At 59.7% G+C, this 15267-nt stretch overlaps 3 protein-coding genes across 10 annotated transcripts; 2 read left to right on the plus strand and 1 right to left on the minus strand.

Moving 5' to 3' along the window:
- Positions 1-188: 188 nt before the first annotated feature.
- Positions 189-3757, plus strand: VEGFB (vascular endothelial growth factor B). 4 transcript variants are annotated; one of them, XM_019717901.2, is made up of 7 exons: positions 189-540; positions 1099-1141; positions 1532-1728; positions 1909-1982; positions 2178-2213; positions 2557-2691; positions 3313-3757. In XM_019717901.2, exons 1-7 carry the CDS (start codon positions 481-483, stop codon positions 3332-3334), a joined length of 567 nt encoding a protein of 188 aa, XP_019573460.1. In that variant the 5' UTR covers positions 189-480; the 3' UTR covers positions 3335-3757. The 4 variants fall into 4 exon arrangements, with proteins under 4 accessions (XP_019573460.1, XP_019573458.1, XP_019573459.2 ...); XM_019717899.2 differs by having other exon boundaries at positions 191-540; positions 2456-2691; XM_019717900.2 differs by lacking the exon at positions 189-540 and adding an exon at positions 606-944.
- Positions 3758-5559: 1802 nt separating this feature from the next.
- FKBP2 (FKBP prolyl isomerase 2) lies at positions 5560-8346 on the plus strand. Of its 5 annotated transcripts, XM_019717904.2 has the most exons (7): positions 5614-5734; positions 6780-6798; positions 6966-7134; positions 7466-7578; positions 7699-7745; positions 8081-8116; positions 8206-8346. In XM_019717904.2, the coding sequence occupies exons 3-7, from the start codon at positions 6970-6972 to the stop codon at positions 8265-8267; spliced, it is 423 nt and encodes a 140-aa protein (XP_019573463.1). In that variant the 5' UTR covers positions 5614-5734; positions 6780-6798; positions 6966-6969; the 3' UTR covers positions 8268-8346. The 5 variants fall into 5 exon arrangements, with proteins under 5 accessions (XP_019573466.1, XP_019573463.1, XP_019573464.1 ...); XM_019717907.2 differs by lacking the exon at positions 6780-6798 and having other exon boundaries at positions 5560-5734; XM_019717905.2 differs by lacking the exons at positions 5614-5734; positions 6780-6798 and adding an exon at positions 6141-6249.
- Positions 8347-8784: 438 nt separating this feature from the next.
- PPP1R14B (protein phosphatase 1 regulatory inhibitor subunit 14B) lies at positions 8785-11208 on the minus strand. Its single transcript, XM_019717841.2, is given in 6 exon segments — positions 8785-9056; positions 9149-9181; positions 9485-9568; positions 10660-10941; positions 10943-11046; positions 11049-11208. Coding segments are annotated over 6 exon segments (609 nt in total). The 5' UTR covers positions 11086-11208; the 3' UTR covers positions 8785-8987.
- Positions 11209-15267: the final 4059 nt, after the last annotated feature.

Genomic DNA, 15267 nt, shown 5'->3' on the forward strand with positions numbered 1-15267 from the left:
CCCGCCCTCCGGGTTCTGGCGGCGGCGACCCAGGAGCCCGGCCCCCTGGGCGGTGCGTCCCCTTTCCCCTGCTGCGGAGGGAGGGGGTGTGTGGAGGGGGCGGGCCCGCCGGCGGCCTCGCCCCCCCCCGGCCCCCGCCCCGCCTCTGCCCCACGGCCCGGTGGGGAGCGCGTGTCTGGGTCACATGAGCCGCCCGCCCGCCAGCCCGGGCCCGGCCCCCTGCCGCCCCCGCCGTCCCCGCTGCCTCCACCGCCCGCCGCTCGCCGCCGCCGCCACCGGCCGCCCGGCTCCTCCGGCCGCCGCCGCTGCGCTGCGCTGCCTGCGCCCAGGGCTCGGGAGGGGCCGCGGAGAAGCCGCCCCCGCGCCCGGCCCCGACCGCCGCGCCCGGGCCCGCGCCATGGGGCTCTGGCTGCCACCGCCCCCGGCGCCGCCGGGCTAGGGCGATGCGGGCGCCCCCGGCGCGCGGCCCCCGCGGGCACCATGAGCCCCCTGCTCCGCCGCCTGCTGCTCGCCGCGCTCCTGCAGCTGGCCCCCGCCCAGGTACGTGCGTCCCCGACATCCCGCCCGCCTGCCGTGCCCTCTCTCAAGGTTGGCGGAAGTGGGGAGGCGCTGAGAGGCCTCCGCGGAGGGGATCTGCGGGTCGGACCACGGACGGTGGTGTTGCAGGAGTCCGAGCAGGGCATCCCCCGGGAGATGTCCCTCCCCACTGGCCCGCCAACCCAGTCCCGGGGCCACTCCCCCGCCCCACCCCATCCCTTGGGCGCAGCCAGGGGCGGAGCCTCCTGAGTACCCGAAGGACCTAGTTCGGCTCCCACTGTGCCCCTTTCTGACCTGTGGCCACTGGAACAAGCCTGGTCCCCAGGCTTAGAGATTCCATGCCGCCAATAGAGCGCAGCTGGAGGGTCGTGGCCAGGGACAGGTCCCTGGTGGCCAGGAGAGGACAGGTAAAGCTAGAGTGGACCCAGAAATAGAGCAATCTGGAAAAATGTCAGAGAGGAGTTGAAACCTGACTGCAAGGGTAGACAGAGCCTTGGGAATAGTGACAGGGTTAGCCCTAACTAGAGTGCACCTTGGGTCCAGCTCTCTTCTCTCCTACAGGTTCCTGTCTCCCAGCCTGATGTCCCTGGCCACCAGAAGAAAGGTAATAGTAACAATAACTTCTCTAGCCAGCACTGAGAAGGTTTGTTGTGTGTCCATCATCTTGTGTAACCACAACTGCTCTGTAAGATGCAAACTCTTAACACGTTGCGTACAGATCACGAGAATCTTCACGAGGGATTTAAACCCCGCCGTACACAACGTGTTAATAATCTGCCCATTTCACAGAAGTGGAAATTGAGGCAGTGGGGTTCCTGGGTTCTGGATGAAGAGGGTAGGGGAAGGCAGGATGGGAGGGCAGAAGGTGGGGCTAGTGGAGGGTGGCTGTGACACAGGAACTAAGGCAAACAGCTGCTGGGCACAGGGGTAGGGGAGCCAGGGAACTGCTGCAGGACACCCAGTGGGGACTTAACCCTTATACATGTGTCCCCAGTGGTGTCATGGATAGATGTGTATGCTCGTGCCACCTGCCAGCCGCGAGAGGTGGTGGTGCCCTTGACTGTGGAGCTCATGGGCACCGTAGCCAAGCAACTGGTGCCCAGCTGTGTAACTGTGCAGCGCTGCGGTGGCTGCTGCCCTGACGACGGCCTAGAGTGCGTGCCTACTGGGCAGCACCAAGTCCGAATGCAGGTACTGGGGCAAGTCGTGCATGCCTGGCTGGGGTGGACGGATGCTGGCGCTCTGGGGGCTGAGGGGGTGATGGCCAGGGCTCTGGCTGGTGGGCGAGCTGTCCTCCGTCCAGCCCATGGAGTGTCCCCTTCTCTTCCCCTCTCTCTCTCTCATTGTTTCTCTCCATTCTTCCGAGCACAGATCCTTATGATCCGGTACCCAAGCAGTCAGCTGGGGGAAATGTCCCTGGAAGAACACAGCCAGTGTGAATGCAGGTGCCAGCCAGGCCCCACGTCTGAGCTCGCAGAGACCAGGCTTTGGGGGTGCTGGGCATGGTGGGACACCGCAGTGGGGACCAGGATTTTGAGGGTGGAGCCGGAGTAGGCCTGGGATCTGGGGCAACAAAGTAGGATGTTGGGCTTTCCTGATCCTCCTCCTCTTTGTCTCTGTCGGTCTCTCTTACTTTTCAGACCAAAAAAAAAGGAGAGTGCTGTGAAGCCGGACAGGTGAGTCTCTTGGCCTCCTGCTGAGGTGGGGTTGGAGACCCGGCCCAGTGCCCAGGATGTAAGCTGTGGGTGGGGTGGGGGCTGTATGAGTGTGTCAGGTGTGGTCCCCTCCCCTTTGTCCTCCCACTTGTGCCCCCCTCTGCATTTTTCCTTTGCTCTCCAGTCTGTATGCTCTGACCTGACCTCAGCTCCTTCCCGGGAAGACTTACTTCCCGCCCCAGACATGTTGCTTCTCCTCCTAGGGCTGCCACTCCCCACCACCGTCCCCAGCCCCGCTCTGTTCCGGGCTGGGACTCTTCCCCCGGAGCACCCTCCCCAGCTGACATCACTCATCCCACTCCAGCCCCAGGCCCCTCTGCCCACGCTGCACCCAGCGCCGCCAGCGCCCTGACCCCAGGACCTGCCGCTGCCGCTGCAGACGCCGCAGCTTCCTCCGTTGCCAAGGGCGGGGCTTAGAGCTCAACCCAGACACCTGCAGGTGAGCAGTTGTGGGATGGCAGTTGTTTGGGAAGGCAGCAAGTCCTGGAGCATGTCCAGGGTGAGTCTACCAGTGGGAGAAGAGCCAGGGTAGGGGAAACTGTTGAATGTGTTGAACAAATATTTACCAAGTGTCTGCGGGCACTGGGATCGGCATAAACAAGGTGCACATTCTATCAAATGCGGAAGTCAGACACAGGGACACATGATGCTGGCAGAGGCTATTGAGGCCTATGGTACAGGGCACTTGACATCGTCTTTACGAGGTCAGAGATGTCCTGGAGGAGGTGACATGTGCCTGGAGTAGAAACAAGAGAGACAACTTTCCAATTTGTAAAGCTCTGGGCCTTCCGAGAAGCCCCTGTGGTAGACATTTGTCCTACCTTGTGGGCTCTGAGAGGCTAGGGGACATAGTGTAACCCTGTCCACTGTTATCCAAGGGCTTCTCACCACCCCTCCCTTCCACAGCGAGGCCTTGGGTGCATCACGTGGGCCAGTTGGGGCTTCCCAGGAGTATTAGGAGAGAATGGGGTTCACAGAAGGTAACAAGGGGGTGAGTCCAGAGGAGCAGGTGCTGAGCTGTGGCAGCATAACCAGACCCCCTTCCTCCTCCCCTCCTTAGGTGCCGGAAGCTGCGAAGGTGACACATTGCTTTTCAGACTCAGCAGGTCCACTTGCCTCATAGGCCACACCCCAGAGGGGGACTAGAGGGCAGCCTGGCGAGAGCATCCCAGCCCCTCAAGACCTCAGCCCAGGCGGAAGCTGCTCCAGGACCTGGGCTTCTCAGGGCTTTCTGGCCATCCCTTGTCTCTGCAAGGCTGCCATCCAACAGGGTGGGCAGAGTTGGATGAGGAGACTTGCAGGCAGCAAGAAGGGTCGCATACCAACTTGGGAGAGAACGGGGTCCTGTCTCATTGTTTAACCACCCTGTGCGATTGAGCATCTTACGACTGGCCCCTCCCTCCCCTCACTAAGAAGACCCTGATCCTCTGCAAATAATGGGAGTTGGGCCTCGGTGTGACAACTGTGACCCCCCAACCCTGATAAAAGAGATGGAAGGAGCTGTCCCTGCCTGTGTCCCTGTTTGTCATTGTCCAGGCTGGCTGATTTAGGCATGAATGTCTGCATCACACTGCCTCCTAGACCCAGAGCTTCTTACTCCATTCGTTGTGTAGATGCAGGGAAATGAGGCCCAAGGTCTCACATCAGGTCAGACAGAGCCAGAATCATGTATTCTTCACATTCATGTTAATGTCAGCCCCTGGGGAGTTGCTGTCCTCCTGCTTATCACAAGGGTTTCTTTCTGGAAGGCGATGGCCTGTTATGGCTGGTGAGCTTAAGACCAGGACCCAGATCTGCTAGACTTTGGGTGTCACTGCCCTCTCTTTCTGAGCCTCAGGTTTCCACATGTGCACATGGAGGGAACGGATGATTGCTGTAGTCTGGGCCCTTGGGCTTCAGGCAAGTTGGAGTGTGTTTTCACATAATAGAAAAGAACCCGTCTTCCCTGCTGGATAGCACTCTGCGTTTGCTGCTTTTCCTCCCTGTAGCTTAACTCTAAAGCCATGCACCTGGCCTGTCTCCACGCCCATCTCCCTGAATGAGAAGAACCAAAGGTCTGTGGCTGGGTGGGCTTGGTTTGGGAGACAGGCTCCCCTCACCCCAGCCACACAGCCTTCTCCACCTTCACCTCCCTTTGACCCTGGGTGCCCCTCATCAGCTCCTGCTTGGGACCCTCCTGACCTTTGACCCAGCCCAAGCTCAGTGCCCAGCCTTCTGCCTGCAGACACCAGTGCCCCTAGGGCTGAGTGGTGGGGGGTGTTCCATAGGCCAGCTCTGGACACAATGGCTTTGCCCTGCCGAGGCAGGATACTCAGGGACAGAGGTTAACCCAAAGCAGCCAACCTCATGGAGGCTTCTGCAGTGTTAGATTAGAAGATGTGGTAGTGATCTTGCTAGGCCCAAGGCCAAAGTGGGGTTAAACCAGAAGAGAGAATTCCTGAGTGATTAATATTTTCATATCATGACAACCATACTATCAGTGAAAATGCCATAGCCCGATTAGTGAGACAGATGAGGGTTAGGGACCTAGGGCTACCATCTTCCACATAGACCCACTGGAAATGCGCGATGCTTCATATGCCCCTCCTTGCTCAGTCCTCAATTCTGAGGTCAGTGCTGTGACTATCTTCCTTTTTCAATTGAGGAAATAGTCTCAGAAAGGCTGACTGACCTGGGGATTTGACCAAATCAGCTGTCTCCCTAACACAACTCAGGTTTAACTAACTCCCAATGGCAGGTTCATTACTTCAATTGACATGTTTACTGGGCCCTGCTGCGTGCTGGGGCGCCTCAAAGTAAGTCTGGTTGGGGACCTGGCCCAGCCAGGCCAACCATTAGTCTGACTCAGTGGTCTGTGTGCGGCAAGTAAAGGTAGGCCTGGATGCTGGGGGAGAGAAAAGGGAAGAGCTTTCGCTGTGGGCCAGGGCCCGGTGGTGCAGATCACCGCCGCAATCCTACGGGGACCCTGCAAGGTGGGTGTTATCAAGTCCGCGTTACGGGGACGCCATATCCTACCAGGAGAAGGAACTTACACTAGGTCACAGAGCCAATCAATGAGAGGCAGACCCTGAATTCAAACTCGTCTCACTCTGAAGCCCTGGCTCTTTCCATAGCAACTCAGGGTTGTGGATCCTGAAAACAGCGGGGGCAAACAGAAGCGCTGGGGGGGTGACATAAAATGGCGTCTCAAGACCCCCTCCGCGCCCGCCTGACCTTAATTTCACCTCAACCGGAAGTGCCTTCGGCCCTTTCGGAAGTCACTTTCACCTAACCTTACCGACCACCGCTCTACAGGAAGTGACGGAAGTCACGTGGTGTCGCCGGGGCGGAGCTAGAGAAGAAGCTGCCCCAGCGGGCGTGTGGCCGCGGCTTTTGCACCGTCCAATAAGGGCGGGCGGCGTGGCCCGGCCTGGTAGCGACGATGACGCGCCTGCGCAGAGGCTGCAGCACGACTGGGTTGACTCCGGGGGCGCGGTGAGGAGGTGAGCGGGGGCCACAGCCCGGGCTGGGGGGAGCCGGGGTGTAAGGGGGCAGGCTGGATCAGGCCGGGGCGCCGGGTGTCAACCAGGTATAGGTTACAAGGAAATTGGGGGTTGGGGTCGGAGCTGTCTGGGGATGCCGCAGGGGGAGGGTTCTCATGCCGCACGGGGCGGAGCCCCGGGACTTGGGGCGGGACGTGGAATAGACACGGGTGGGACCTCTGAGCTGGTACCAGTGGAAGGCGGGGCTCTAGGGCTGGAGGCGGAGCTTGGACTGGTGGGGGACGGAGTCTGGTCCTTGGAGGAGGAGCTGGAACAGGCGGAAGGCGGAGCCTCGGATTTGGAGACCAAAGGGGACGGGGCGCAGGCGCTGGGGGCGGGTTTTCAGCCGGTGAGTGGCGTGGGTACAGTTCAGGAAAAGAGGTCTAGTTCTATCGAGGGTGGGGCTTCAGGGCCAGGGGCGGAACTACGCCCTCTAAAGGGTGGGGCCAAGGAACCAAGCGCAGGGGTAGGCCCAGGTAATGGCCCGGGGCGTCCACGCGGGGGCGGTCTCCGTGGTGGCCGGGCCTGGGGACGTGGTAGGCCGAGAACTCCCCCAGGAGAGGTGGTGTGGGTGGAGCGGGCTCGGCGGCCACCGGACACGGGGCCAGTCTGGGTGCCCCGCAGACCCCCGAGGGCTCAGAGCTGGGGCGGCGCCCCCGGCGGAGGCACAGGGTCAGCCTGGGGGGTATCCCCAGAGGACCGGGGCTCCCCGGAGCCACCCAGCGGCGATGTGTGGGTGCCTCGAGGCCGGCCCCCTGCAGCGGCTGCAGAGGTGTGGGTGTGCTGGGCGGGAGGCAACTGGGTGTGGCGTGAGTGGGATCGCCGGGTCGGGGCAACTGCTGTGCAGTCAGATAGGGTCTGGACTTTGCGTAAAGGGACGGGTGGGAATTGAACGAAGCTGGGGACCAGTAGAGAAGGAAGGGCCGGGGGTGAGCAAATGGGCGGGGCCCTGGCTGCTGTGGCCTCCCCTGACCCTCTCCCCTCGCTGCTGGGGTCCTCGGGCCAGCCCCCTTCTCACTGGACTGGTAAGTGTAGCCGCGGAGCCCGGGGGTGGGGGGCGGTGACCTGGGACAAGGGGATTCCCCAGGGGCAGGCAAGGTATGGTGAGGGTGGAATCCTCCCGCTCCCTGCTGGTATTCCATGCCCTTCCCACCCTCCCGGTCGATTGGTCGGTCGGGGTCTGTCCCCGCAGAGACATGAGGCTGAACTGGGTCCTGACAGTACTGTCCATCTGCCTGAGCGCCCTGGCCACGGCCGCGGGGGCCGAGGGCAAAAGGAAGCTGCAGATCGGGGTCAAGAAGAGAGTAGATCACTGTCCCATCAAATCGCGCAAGGGGGACGTCCTGCACATGCACTACACGGTGGGTGAGGGAGGCGGAGCTTTGGGATGTGGGTGGGGCTTCTGGGGACCAGAAAGAACTTGGGAGCCAGTTTCCTCTGCCAACAAGGTGGGTGACCTTGGGCAAGTTCCCTCTTCCCTCTATGCCAGTTTCCATCATTCGACCCTGCTCTTCACTATTCCCCAGGTTGACACCAGCAAGCAGTTACAATATACTGTGAGCTGCCTAAGGCTCTGTCCCCTTCTAGGACAATGGTCACCAATGTTGTGGGGGGCCAGCTTGATGAGGAGAACAGCTGGGGTGGCTATCAAAGTGGACCCTCCTCCTCACTGGCCTTCTCATGGTCCCACAGGGGAAGCTGGAAGATGGGACGGAGTTTGACAGCAGCCTGCCCCAGAACCAGCCCTTTGTCTTCTCCCTGGGCACGGGCCAGGTCATCAAGGGCTGGGACCAGGGGCTGCTGGGGTGAGTCAAGGGGCCATAGCTGTGGTCCAGGAGGTGAACTGTGGGAGGCAAGCCCCAGGGATGGGGTGGGGGGCAGGGAGCCTGAGTGCTGCCATGTGCTGAACATGTGTTGTCCTGCAGGATGTGTGAGGGGGAAAAGCGGAAGCTGGTGATCCCGTCAGAGCTGGGTAAGAGGTCCTTCCTGAGCCAGGATAGGGTTCAGGGTGTATGTCTGGGGAAGGGTGAAGGCTGGTTCAGCCTCTGCATTTGTCTCCCCCCATTCATTCATTACAGTTCATACCTCTTCCAAGTCTGGAAGTGTCCAGCAATGAGGACAGGACAAGACCCTTAGGGCATTCAGCTCTGATACCCACCCTCTGCCTGGCCTTTCACAGTCCATTCCCATTCATTATACCATCTCAATTTCTGGCCTCATTTAAGATGGGCAGAGGCCTGGCTTTGGCCTGGATGTCTGCAGAACCTGTTTGCCTAGCCACAGCTCACTTTCTTTGCATCTTGACAGGGTATGGAGAGCGGGGAGCCCCGCCAAAGATTCCAGGTAATATACCTTTTTGCCCCCTATCTCTTACACCCATCCCATCTCCCTGTGGCCCTCGTTCTCATTCTGACCCCACTTCTCCCCTGCAGGTGGTGCAACCCTGGTGTTCGAGGTGGAACTGCTCAAAATCGAGCGACGTTCAGAACTGTAGCCAAGCTGGGGAGGGGCAGCGGAGAGGCCATCAGGGACCAGACTGTTTAAAAAAAACAAAACAAAAAACTTAAAGCTCATGATGTGAGCCTGTGTTTGTTTGTGGGCCCCGAGAGACTTAGAAACCATAGTCCCAGCCACCCCTCTGTTTCGGCTTTAGAGCTTTGGGTTCTAGGCTCAATAGCCTGGGGGTCAAGATGGCCAGTCCCTGGGTGGCATGGTGGCCTGTGCCCAGAGGGAAAAAAATGTTCTTGCCTGCCAACAGCAACCCGGCCTCCCCCCCCACCCCAGTTCCCCAGCCACTTCCAGCTCCTGGTCTGGGGAGCCAGCATTGGGCTATCACCATGGCTACATGGCCCTCAGGAAGGCCTGTGGTCACCTGGGAAGAAGCTGAGCTGGTAGCAGTTGTAGAGCAGTGTGTCCCCCCTAAAAGAGATCAGCCAAGCCTGTTAGCTGCACCAAAGGCATATCCTAGCTTTATTAAAGGGCCCGCGCCGCAGAGTCAATATAAAAACACAAAAAGTCCCATCAGTTTAATAACAATAAAAAACCCCAAAAATGGAAAACAGGGGGCAGGGAAGAGGCCCCTGGGCCAGGGGTATGGGGAGCCCTGCTCATGGCACCAGGCCTGGCAGCAGGGTCCCCTGGTATTGCTGTTGCTACGAGGTCAGGGGGCAGCGATTGTCCTGTGGGAGCCACCGTTCACCTGGGTTGAGGACCCTTACTTCTTCTGGGGTGTGCTCAGCTTCTGCATGCCCCGGATCTTGTCCAGCAGGCCAGAGATGAAGGCCTGGACAGGAGGGAGGACATTAGGGAGACCAGATCCCAAGATGACAGGAGCCTAGGCTTTTATTCCTCCCTCTGGGGAAACCACTTACTTACCTCAGTGGGTTTGTAACAGTCAACCAGCAGCTCCTAGTGGGACATGGGGGAAGTATAATTGTGAGCTCTCAGGAACCGGGGCCTTGAGTTCACCCATACCCACTTCCAAGGGACTGGGGCCACCCTGAGGCAGAGGAGATGCCATAGCTAGGCAAGTTACCATTAGCCCCATTTGATGGAGGCAGACTCTGAGGCCCAGCCTCACAAAGCTGGCTGACTCAGACCAAAGAAGGCAGGGCTCCTGTGTCTCGCTTCCCCAAGGGGCAGTGCCTCCAGGCAGATCTCTACTCCCAGCTCCCCTGACCTGACCCTGCTGCCCTCCAACCCCTCTCTCACCTTGACCCTGGCAGCCCGGGTATCATCACTCTCCATGTCCAGGAGTTCATCCACATCGATCTCCAGCTCTGGGATCTCCTCTTCCTGGGGTGGGGATGGGGGAGGAGGGAGAGACAAGGGCCTGAGTTGGGAGAGAGGGTGTGAGAGGGGCTTGCTGGCTGAGGCCCATGCCCTACTGCAGGACGAGCCAGCCCTCTGACCAGCAGACAGCGGCAGCTGCTCCAAGGAACAAAACAGATCAGGCTCCTGCCAAGGCAAACTGCCCGATGGTGGGGGGGAGCTTCCTGTCTCTGCCAGTTGGGCACCCTGGGTGCCAGACAGGGCCAGACAGAGCTGGGGACCCTGGGCTGGGAACCCTGCAGATGTGTCTCCCCAACTTCCGGGCCCCCCACTTCAACCGGAGCAGGTGGGGCCAGCTGTCCCAGCTCATCACAACCCCTTCCCCTCCCCCAAACACCTGTCACAGCTTCCTGGGAGTGAGGAGGAAATGAAGGGTGAGGGGTCAGTGGGAAGGACCCAAGACTGGTAAAGGGGAAACAAAGAGCCCATGCTTTGCTGAGGGAGGGGTGCCCTCCATACCCCCCCAGGAAGCGCCTATCTAGTTTAGAGCCAGCTGCATTCCAGGGCTGGGCTAGGGTAGGCAGCATAGGGCAAGCCCACTCCTCCACCCTGCCCCCCGGGGACTGAGTCACCATTTGAGTAAGGAAGGAGTCATGGGGTGGAGAACCAGAACCCAGAGAGCAGGCTAGCCTGTCCCCATGCCAAGATGGAGCTCCAGGCTAGCCCATTAGAATAACTCAGACACTTTATGGTCCCCCCACCAACTAGGCTAGCGTCTTTTAACCAGTCTAGGTTAGCAGGCACTAAGTAGACCTCCTTCCACTGCCAGCCCAGGCTATCCCCACGCCTCCTGCCCAAAGCCCAGGCTACTCTTTGAGGCTTCTAGAGGACCCCAGGCTTGACCAGGGTGGGGGCATGAGGGAAGCAGCGGAGAAAACGGGGGTGACTGAAGTCAGACAAGAAAGCGTATATTGGGGACGAGGAATAGATAGGAGGGGAAAGCGCGGAAGCGGAGCGCCCATTGACTCGAGGTGACAAGCGGGCTCAAGATGGGTTTCCCAGGCGGCCTGACTCGGAACCGACTTTAGAGTGTCGGAGCAGGGTGGAGGACACACCTGACAGTCGTAGAGGCGAGTGAGCTGCTCCAGGATCCACTCCTCCAGGTTGAGGCGCTTCCGTAGCTCCTTGCGGTCGTACTTGACCGTGACCTTCCCTTGGCGCCTCACTGGGCCCTCGTCGTCCGCGCCTCCCGGGCCCTCACCTGCAGCCCCAGGGGGACTCTGAAAGTAGACGCGGGGCCCTGGGCCACCACTGCCCGGCCCGGGTGCCGGGGCTGCCAACGCCGCGCCCCCCGCGGGGCCGCTGTCCGCCATGGCGGCCGCCGGGGCCACGTGCGCGCGTCCGGCCCCTCCCTGCGCCGCCGCCTCCGGGACGCCCGCCGGCTGGCTGCTGGCCGCTGGCTCGGATTAGCTGGTGGGCTCGGCTCCGCGCGGCTCCGCGGCAAGGGCGGCGGCGGGGGCGCCCGGGGGCAGCTGCAGCATGCGGAGCCCCCGGGCCAGACTTGGCCGCGCCCCGCCCCCTACCCACCGATCCGCCCGCCCTTTGTCCCCCGCGGCCGCCGCCCGAGCCGCCGCCGCCGAAGCCGCTTTCTCTGTCTCGCTGGCTTCCCCCGCCCCCCGACCACACCCCCTTAAAGGGCCAGTCTTCTGCAGTCTCCTCACCCCCACCCCGCCCCCGAGAAGGGACTAGGGAAGGATCTTCTCTTCAGGGGTTTGGGCCTGGCTGTCCTCTATCCCTATTAACTTTCCTGCCCCAAACTCAGATGTTCTAAGCGCTGGGTACCAGGATTTGCTCTTTCGCTGGAACCCTAGTATTCTGTCATCACTGAAGCAAAAACGGGACGTCTGGAAAGGGAGGGGAGTGGGCACTGTGTGCAAGGTGGGTGTCCGGCGAGGAAATATGGGAGCCCCTGACGTCTGGGTCCTTCGGCCCTTGGCCAGCGGGGGACGAGCAGGCTTCTCCGCACGGACCGACACGTGGACCGGGGTCCCAAGTGTGGAGGAGTGGAAAAAGCGAGCAGGAGTTGCCCACCTCCCCTGACGCCCTACTCTGAGGGATCCCGCGCCCCCCATGGTGGAGGCCCAGAATCGGGATGAGCAGAACCGGCCGGGCGGCCTGAAGGGCCAGACCCAAGGCAGCCACCGCCCACCTGCCAAGGTGGCGGCGGTGAACGGAATTATGGGAAATGTAGTTCGCAGGATCCCGCCCCACATGGCCGCCCCTCCCCCGCAGCAGAGCCGGGACCGGGAAGCCAGAACTTGTTTGGGGCGCCCCCTCGTAGGGCTGGCCGCCACGGGACACGGCCCTCCGCACCCCGCAACGTCTGTGTGTACAAACGAGGAAGCTCAGGCATAAGGAGCTGGGAAGTGGGGGAGCCGGAACTCATGACAATAAAGACAATAATAACTGACCCATAATAAGCGTTCCTGGAGACTGTTTTACACAATCGGTTCCAGCTTGAAGGCACCTCACTCACTCTCCCGCAGATCCTGGCCCTGAGGCTCCTTCTGTCCTTCAGCTCTGACAGGCGCAGTACCTGCCCCACCTCTCTTAAGCAGACTGCATCTCATTCCCCCAACCTCATTTGATTTTCTGTATCTCTGAATACGCTTTCTCATTCATTCGTTCATTGTCTGTCTCCCACTTCTAGTCTGTGAGCTCCATGGTGCAGAGACCTGTCTTGCCTTTGTTTATTGCTGATGCTGTGGTTGAGTGGGCCTGCTCCTGCTTCAAACCCACATGTATCTAGCAAATTACCTGGTTCTTGCTGAACTCTCAGCCCTTATGTGAGATTCAGTAATAGGTGCTCGATAACTATTGGTTTGAACAAATGACTGCATGAAAGAATGAATGGCTTCATTTGAGCCTCTATTTCCTCCTGAGGTTGTGGTGAAGATTAAATAGGAAAATGCATGGAATGTTCAATGACTGTACCACAGAAGTTCATTAAGTCACACAGCTAGATCGAGATGCAGTTCAGCTTGTGAACCCAGGCCCCTGAAACAAGTCTCTATTCATCCCCCTACCTCCCCTTAGATACCACCCAATAAAGTTGTGCTGCTCCTCTGGGATACTTCCACAGATGGCATGCTCACCCGCTGAAGTGCCAAGCAGAGTCTCAGGGTTTGAGAGGCAGTAAGTGATTCTGTCTCAGCCCTTCACAGACACCCTCTCTCTGGATGCCAGAAAAGCCCTCTGCAGCACGTGGGGTTCAGAGAGAGTTTGAGACTAGCCCAGGGTCACAGAGCTGGTGCTGTAGCCGAACTCAAACCCAGGACTTTAGGCTTACCCTGTAATTGGGGCAAAGAGACAGCAAGGCAGAGGCTGCTAGCAAAGGTGAGGGGAGGTGCAGAGGGGGGTCGAGGTGGGCTTCTTGCTGCGGGGCCTGAGTTGGACGCAGGCTCTCCAGGCTTAGCCTGGGGTAGGTAGAGTGAGCTAATGCTTCTGCCCTCCTCAGCCTTCTTCCTGGTCTTAGCCTCCTTTCACCCAGCCTGGGGGGCTAGGGAAGGGCTGACCTTTGTTTGTCTTGTAGATTAGAGAGGACTCACCCTTTCCACCAGGGGCCTCTGGCTCTAAGCCTGGCCTGTTGGGAAGAGAAATTTACCCAAGTCCAAATTACCCACCACACCCCACCTCACCCCACCAGGGCTTATCTGCTCTTTCAGAACCGGAGCATTGAATAGGGACTTGGAAGTGCTCATGGTTAAGAGGGGGGATATACCATAGCTTGCTGTGGGAGTGAGGCCTACAGGTACCAGCCCCAGCTCTGCCCCCCAGATGCTGTGACCCAGAATGTTAATCTTCCTGTCCCATATCCCCTCAGGGCTGGTGTGAAGGCCTGCTGCCATGTCAAAAGTTAAGGGGGGTACCCCCTGGGGATTCTCTGGGCAGAATAGGGAGGAACCTGGATGCTCTTTCTGTCTCTCCCTCTCTCTACCTCCTATGCTCCCCCCAGAGCACTCCCAGATTCCTGGGGCTGACTCTGTGGTCCATGCAGTCCCTTCCCATGGCCACCCACCTTGAGAAGAATTAGTGCAGAAGGCCATGCTGGCCTGCAGCCTCTTGGAGGCTGGGCTGCCCTGTACAGAACTTGGAGTGCAAGAACTGGGTTCACATCCTGGCTCTGCCCAGTAGGGTACGAAGCCTCAGGCAAGTCACTTACCTGCCTTTAGTCTCTTCAAGGGGGCTGATTCTATAGACCTCCAGTGGTTGGAGATCTAGAGCTCAGTGCTCCATGCCCACATCCCAGCCCTTGACTTCCTGCCTGAACACCCCCTCTCCCCCACTGGAGTGCTGCGCTGCCAGGGCTGCTCCTCATCCTTCCAGCTGGGGTCCTCTCCAGCCCCACTCCTACTAGGGTCCCAGCCCCGCCTCCACCAGAGCACAGCTAAGGCTGTTTTCAGCACCTCCTTGAAGCACAGACCCTGGGGAGGGTCCTGTGGGCCATGACCGCTCCCTTAATCAAGGGTAGAGGCCGGAAAGGCGGCCTTCCTTCCACCATTACTGCTTGCTGAGAAACCCTATTACCATTACCAAGCCAGGAAAAAAGTGTCCGAGGAGGAAGGAGCCCTTTAATGAGGGCTGCTCTGGCCTCCGGAGACATGAGGTGGGGGGAGAGGCTCAGGCTCAGGCCCAGGAAAAAGTCTCCCATCCTGTTTTTGAAAGAGCTGCTGCCCAGTGCTTTTATGAAGTACACCTGTCCAAGGCCTAGGGCCCACAGCTCAGACCCTGGCTCCCCTGCCCTTTCCTCCTTCCTCCCTGATGCCCCCACAGCCTGTTAGCCCCTCCTTAGATATCCAGCTGCCTGTAGCCAGGGTTGTCTGGTATCCAACAACCTCCAGCTTCTGGACAAGGTGACTGAGGCACACAGAGACTAGGTTCTATGGGAGCAGAGGCCAATCTCCACCCTTCATGGCTCTACCCAATGAGACCTGGTGGTCCCTGGGTCTCAGGGGTATGGACTCAGCTGATCTGCCGAGAGACCAGGAAGACAAGTCCTGTTCCCTTTCTTTTTCTCCTCAAGGGCAAGGAGCTAAGGCAGGACGAGGTGGCCTTCAAGTCAGAAGACTGAAATCCTCCTGTGAAGCTGTGTGACCTTGGGCAAGTCCCTTCCCCTCTCTGGGCCTCAAGTGGAGATAATAATCACACCCCACAGGGCCTGGGCCAAAGACAAAGAGAGAGATTCCTTAGGTTAGAGTTGGTGTTCAACATAGTGGGGATTTTGAGGACTGTCAGTACCAGACTGGGCTCCCCTTGGGGGTCTGAGAGCCTGGGGCAAAGAGGCCTGCAGGGCCAGCTCCTCCTTGACTGATCTCTCCTCCCCCAGAACCAGCTCCCTCTCTTTCTGGGTTTCTAGGTGACTTGACTGGCCCCTCTGGATGAGTTCTACTTTAAACTTGCTGCTGCTACTGCCTCTGTATTGGGGGGGGCTCCCACAGGGGCCCCCAGGCAGGAGCCCCCCCGGCCAAGCCCTGCGGGAGGGGCTGTAGCCCCCACCCAATCCAGTGCCCATGGGCCTTCCCCCTCCCATTCATGGATCGCAGATTTCAGGGCACCTGCTGTAGGCCTGGCATTGCATAGCCCCTCCCCAACTCCCCTGTTTATAGACAACCCCAAGGTTTCTGACTCCTCTGGGCAAATGACCAGCTGTCCCTTTCCCAGTT

This window comes from Rhinolophus sinicus, linkage group LG06 (genome assembly GCF_036562045.2).
Source record: "Rhinolophus sinicus isolate RSC01 linkage group LG06, ASM3656204v1, whole genome shotgun sequence".
Taxonomy (NCBI): domain Eukaryota; kingdom Metazoa; phylum Chordata; class Mammalia; order Chiroptera; family Rhinolophidae; genus Rhinolophus; species Rhinolophus sinicus.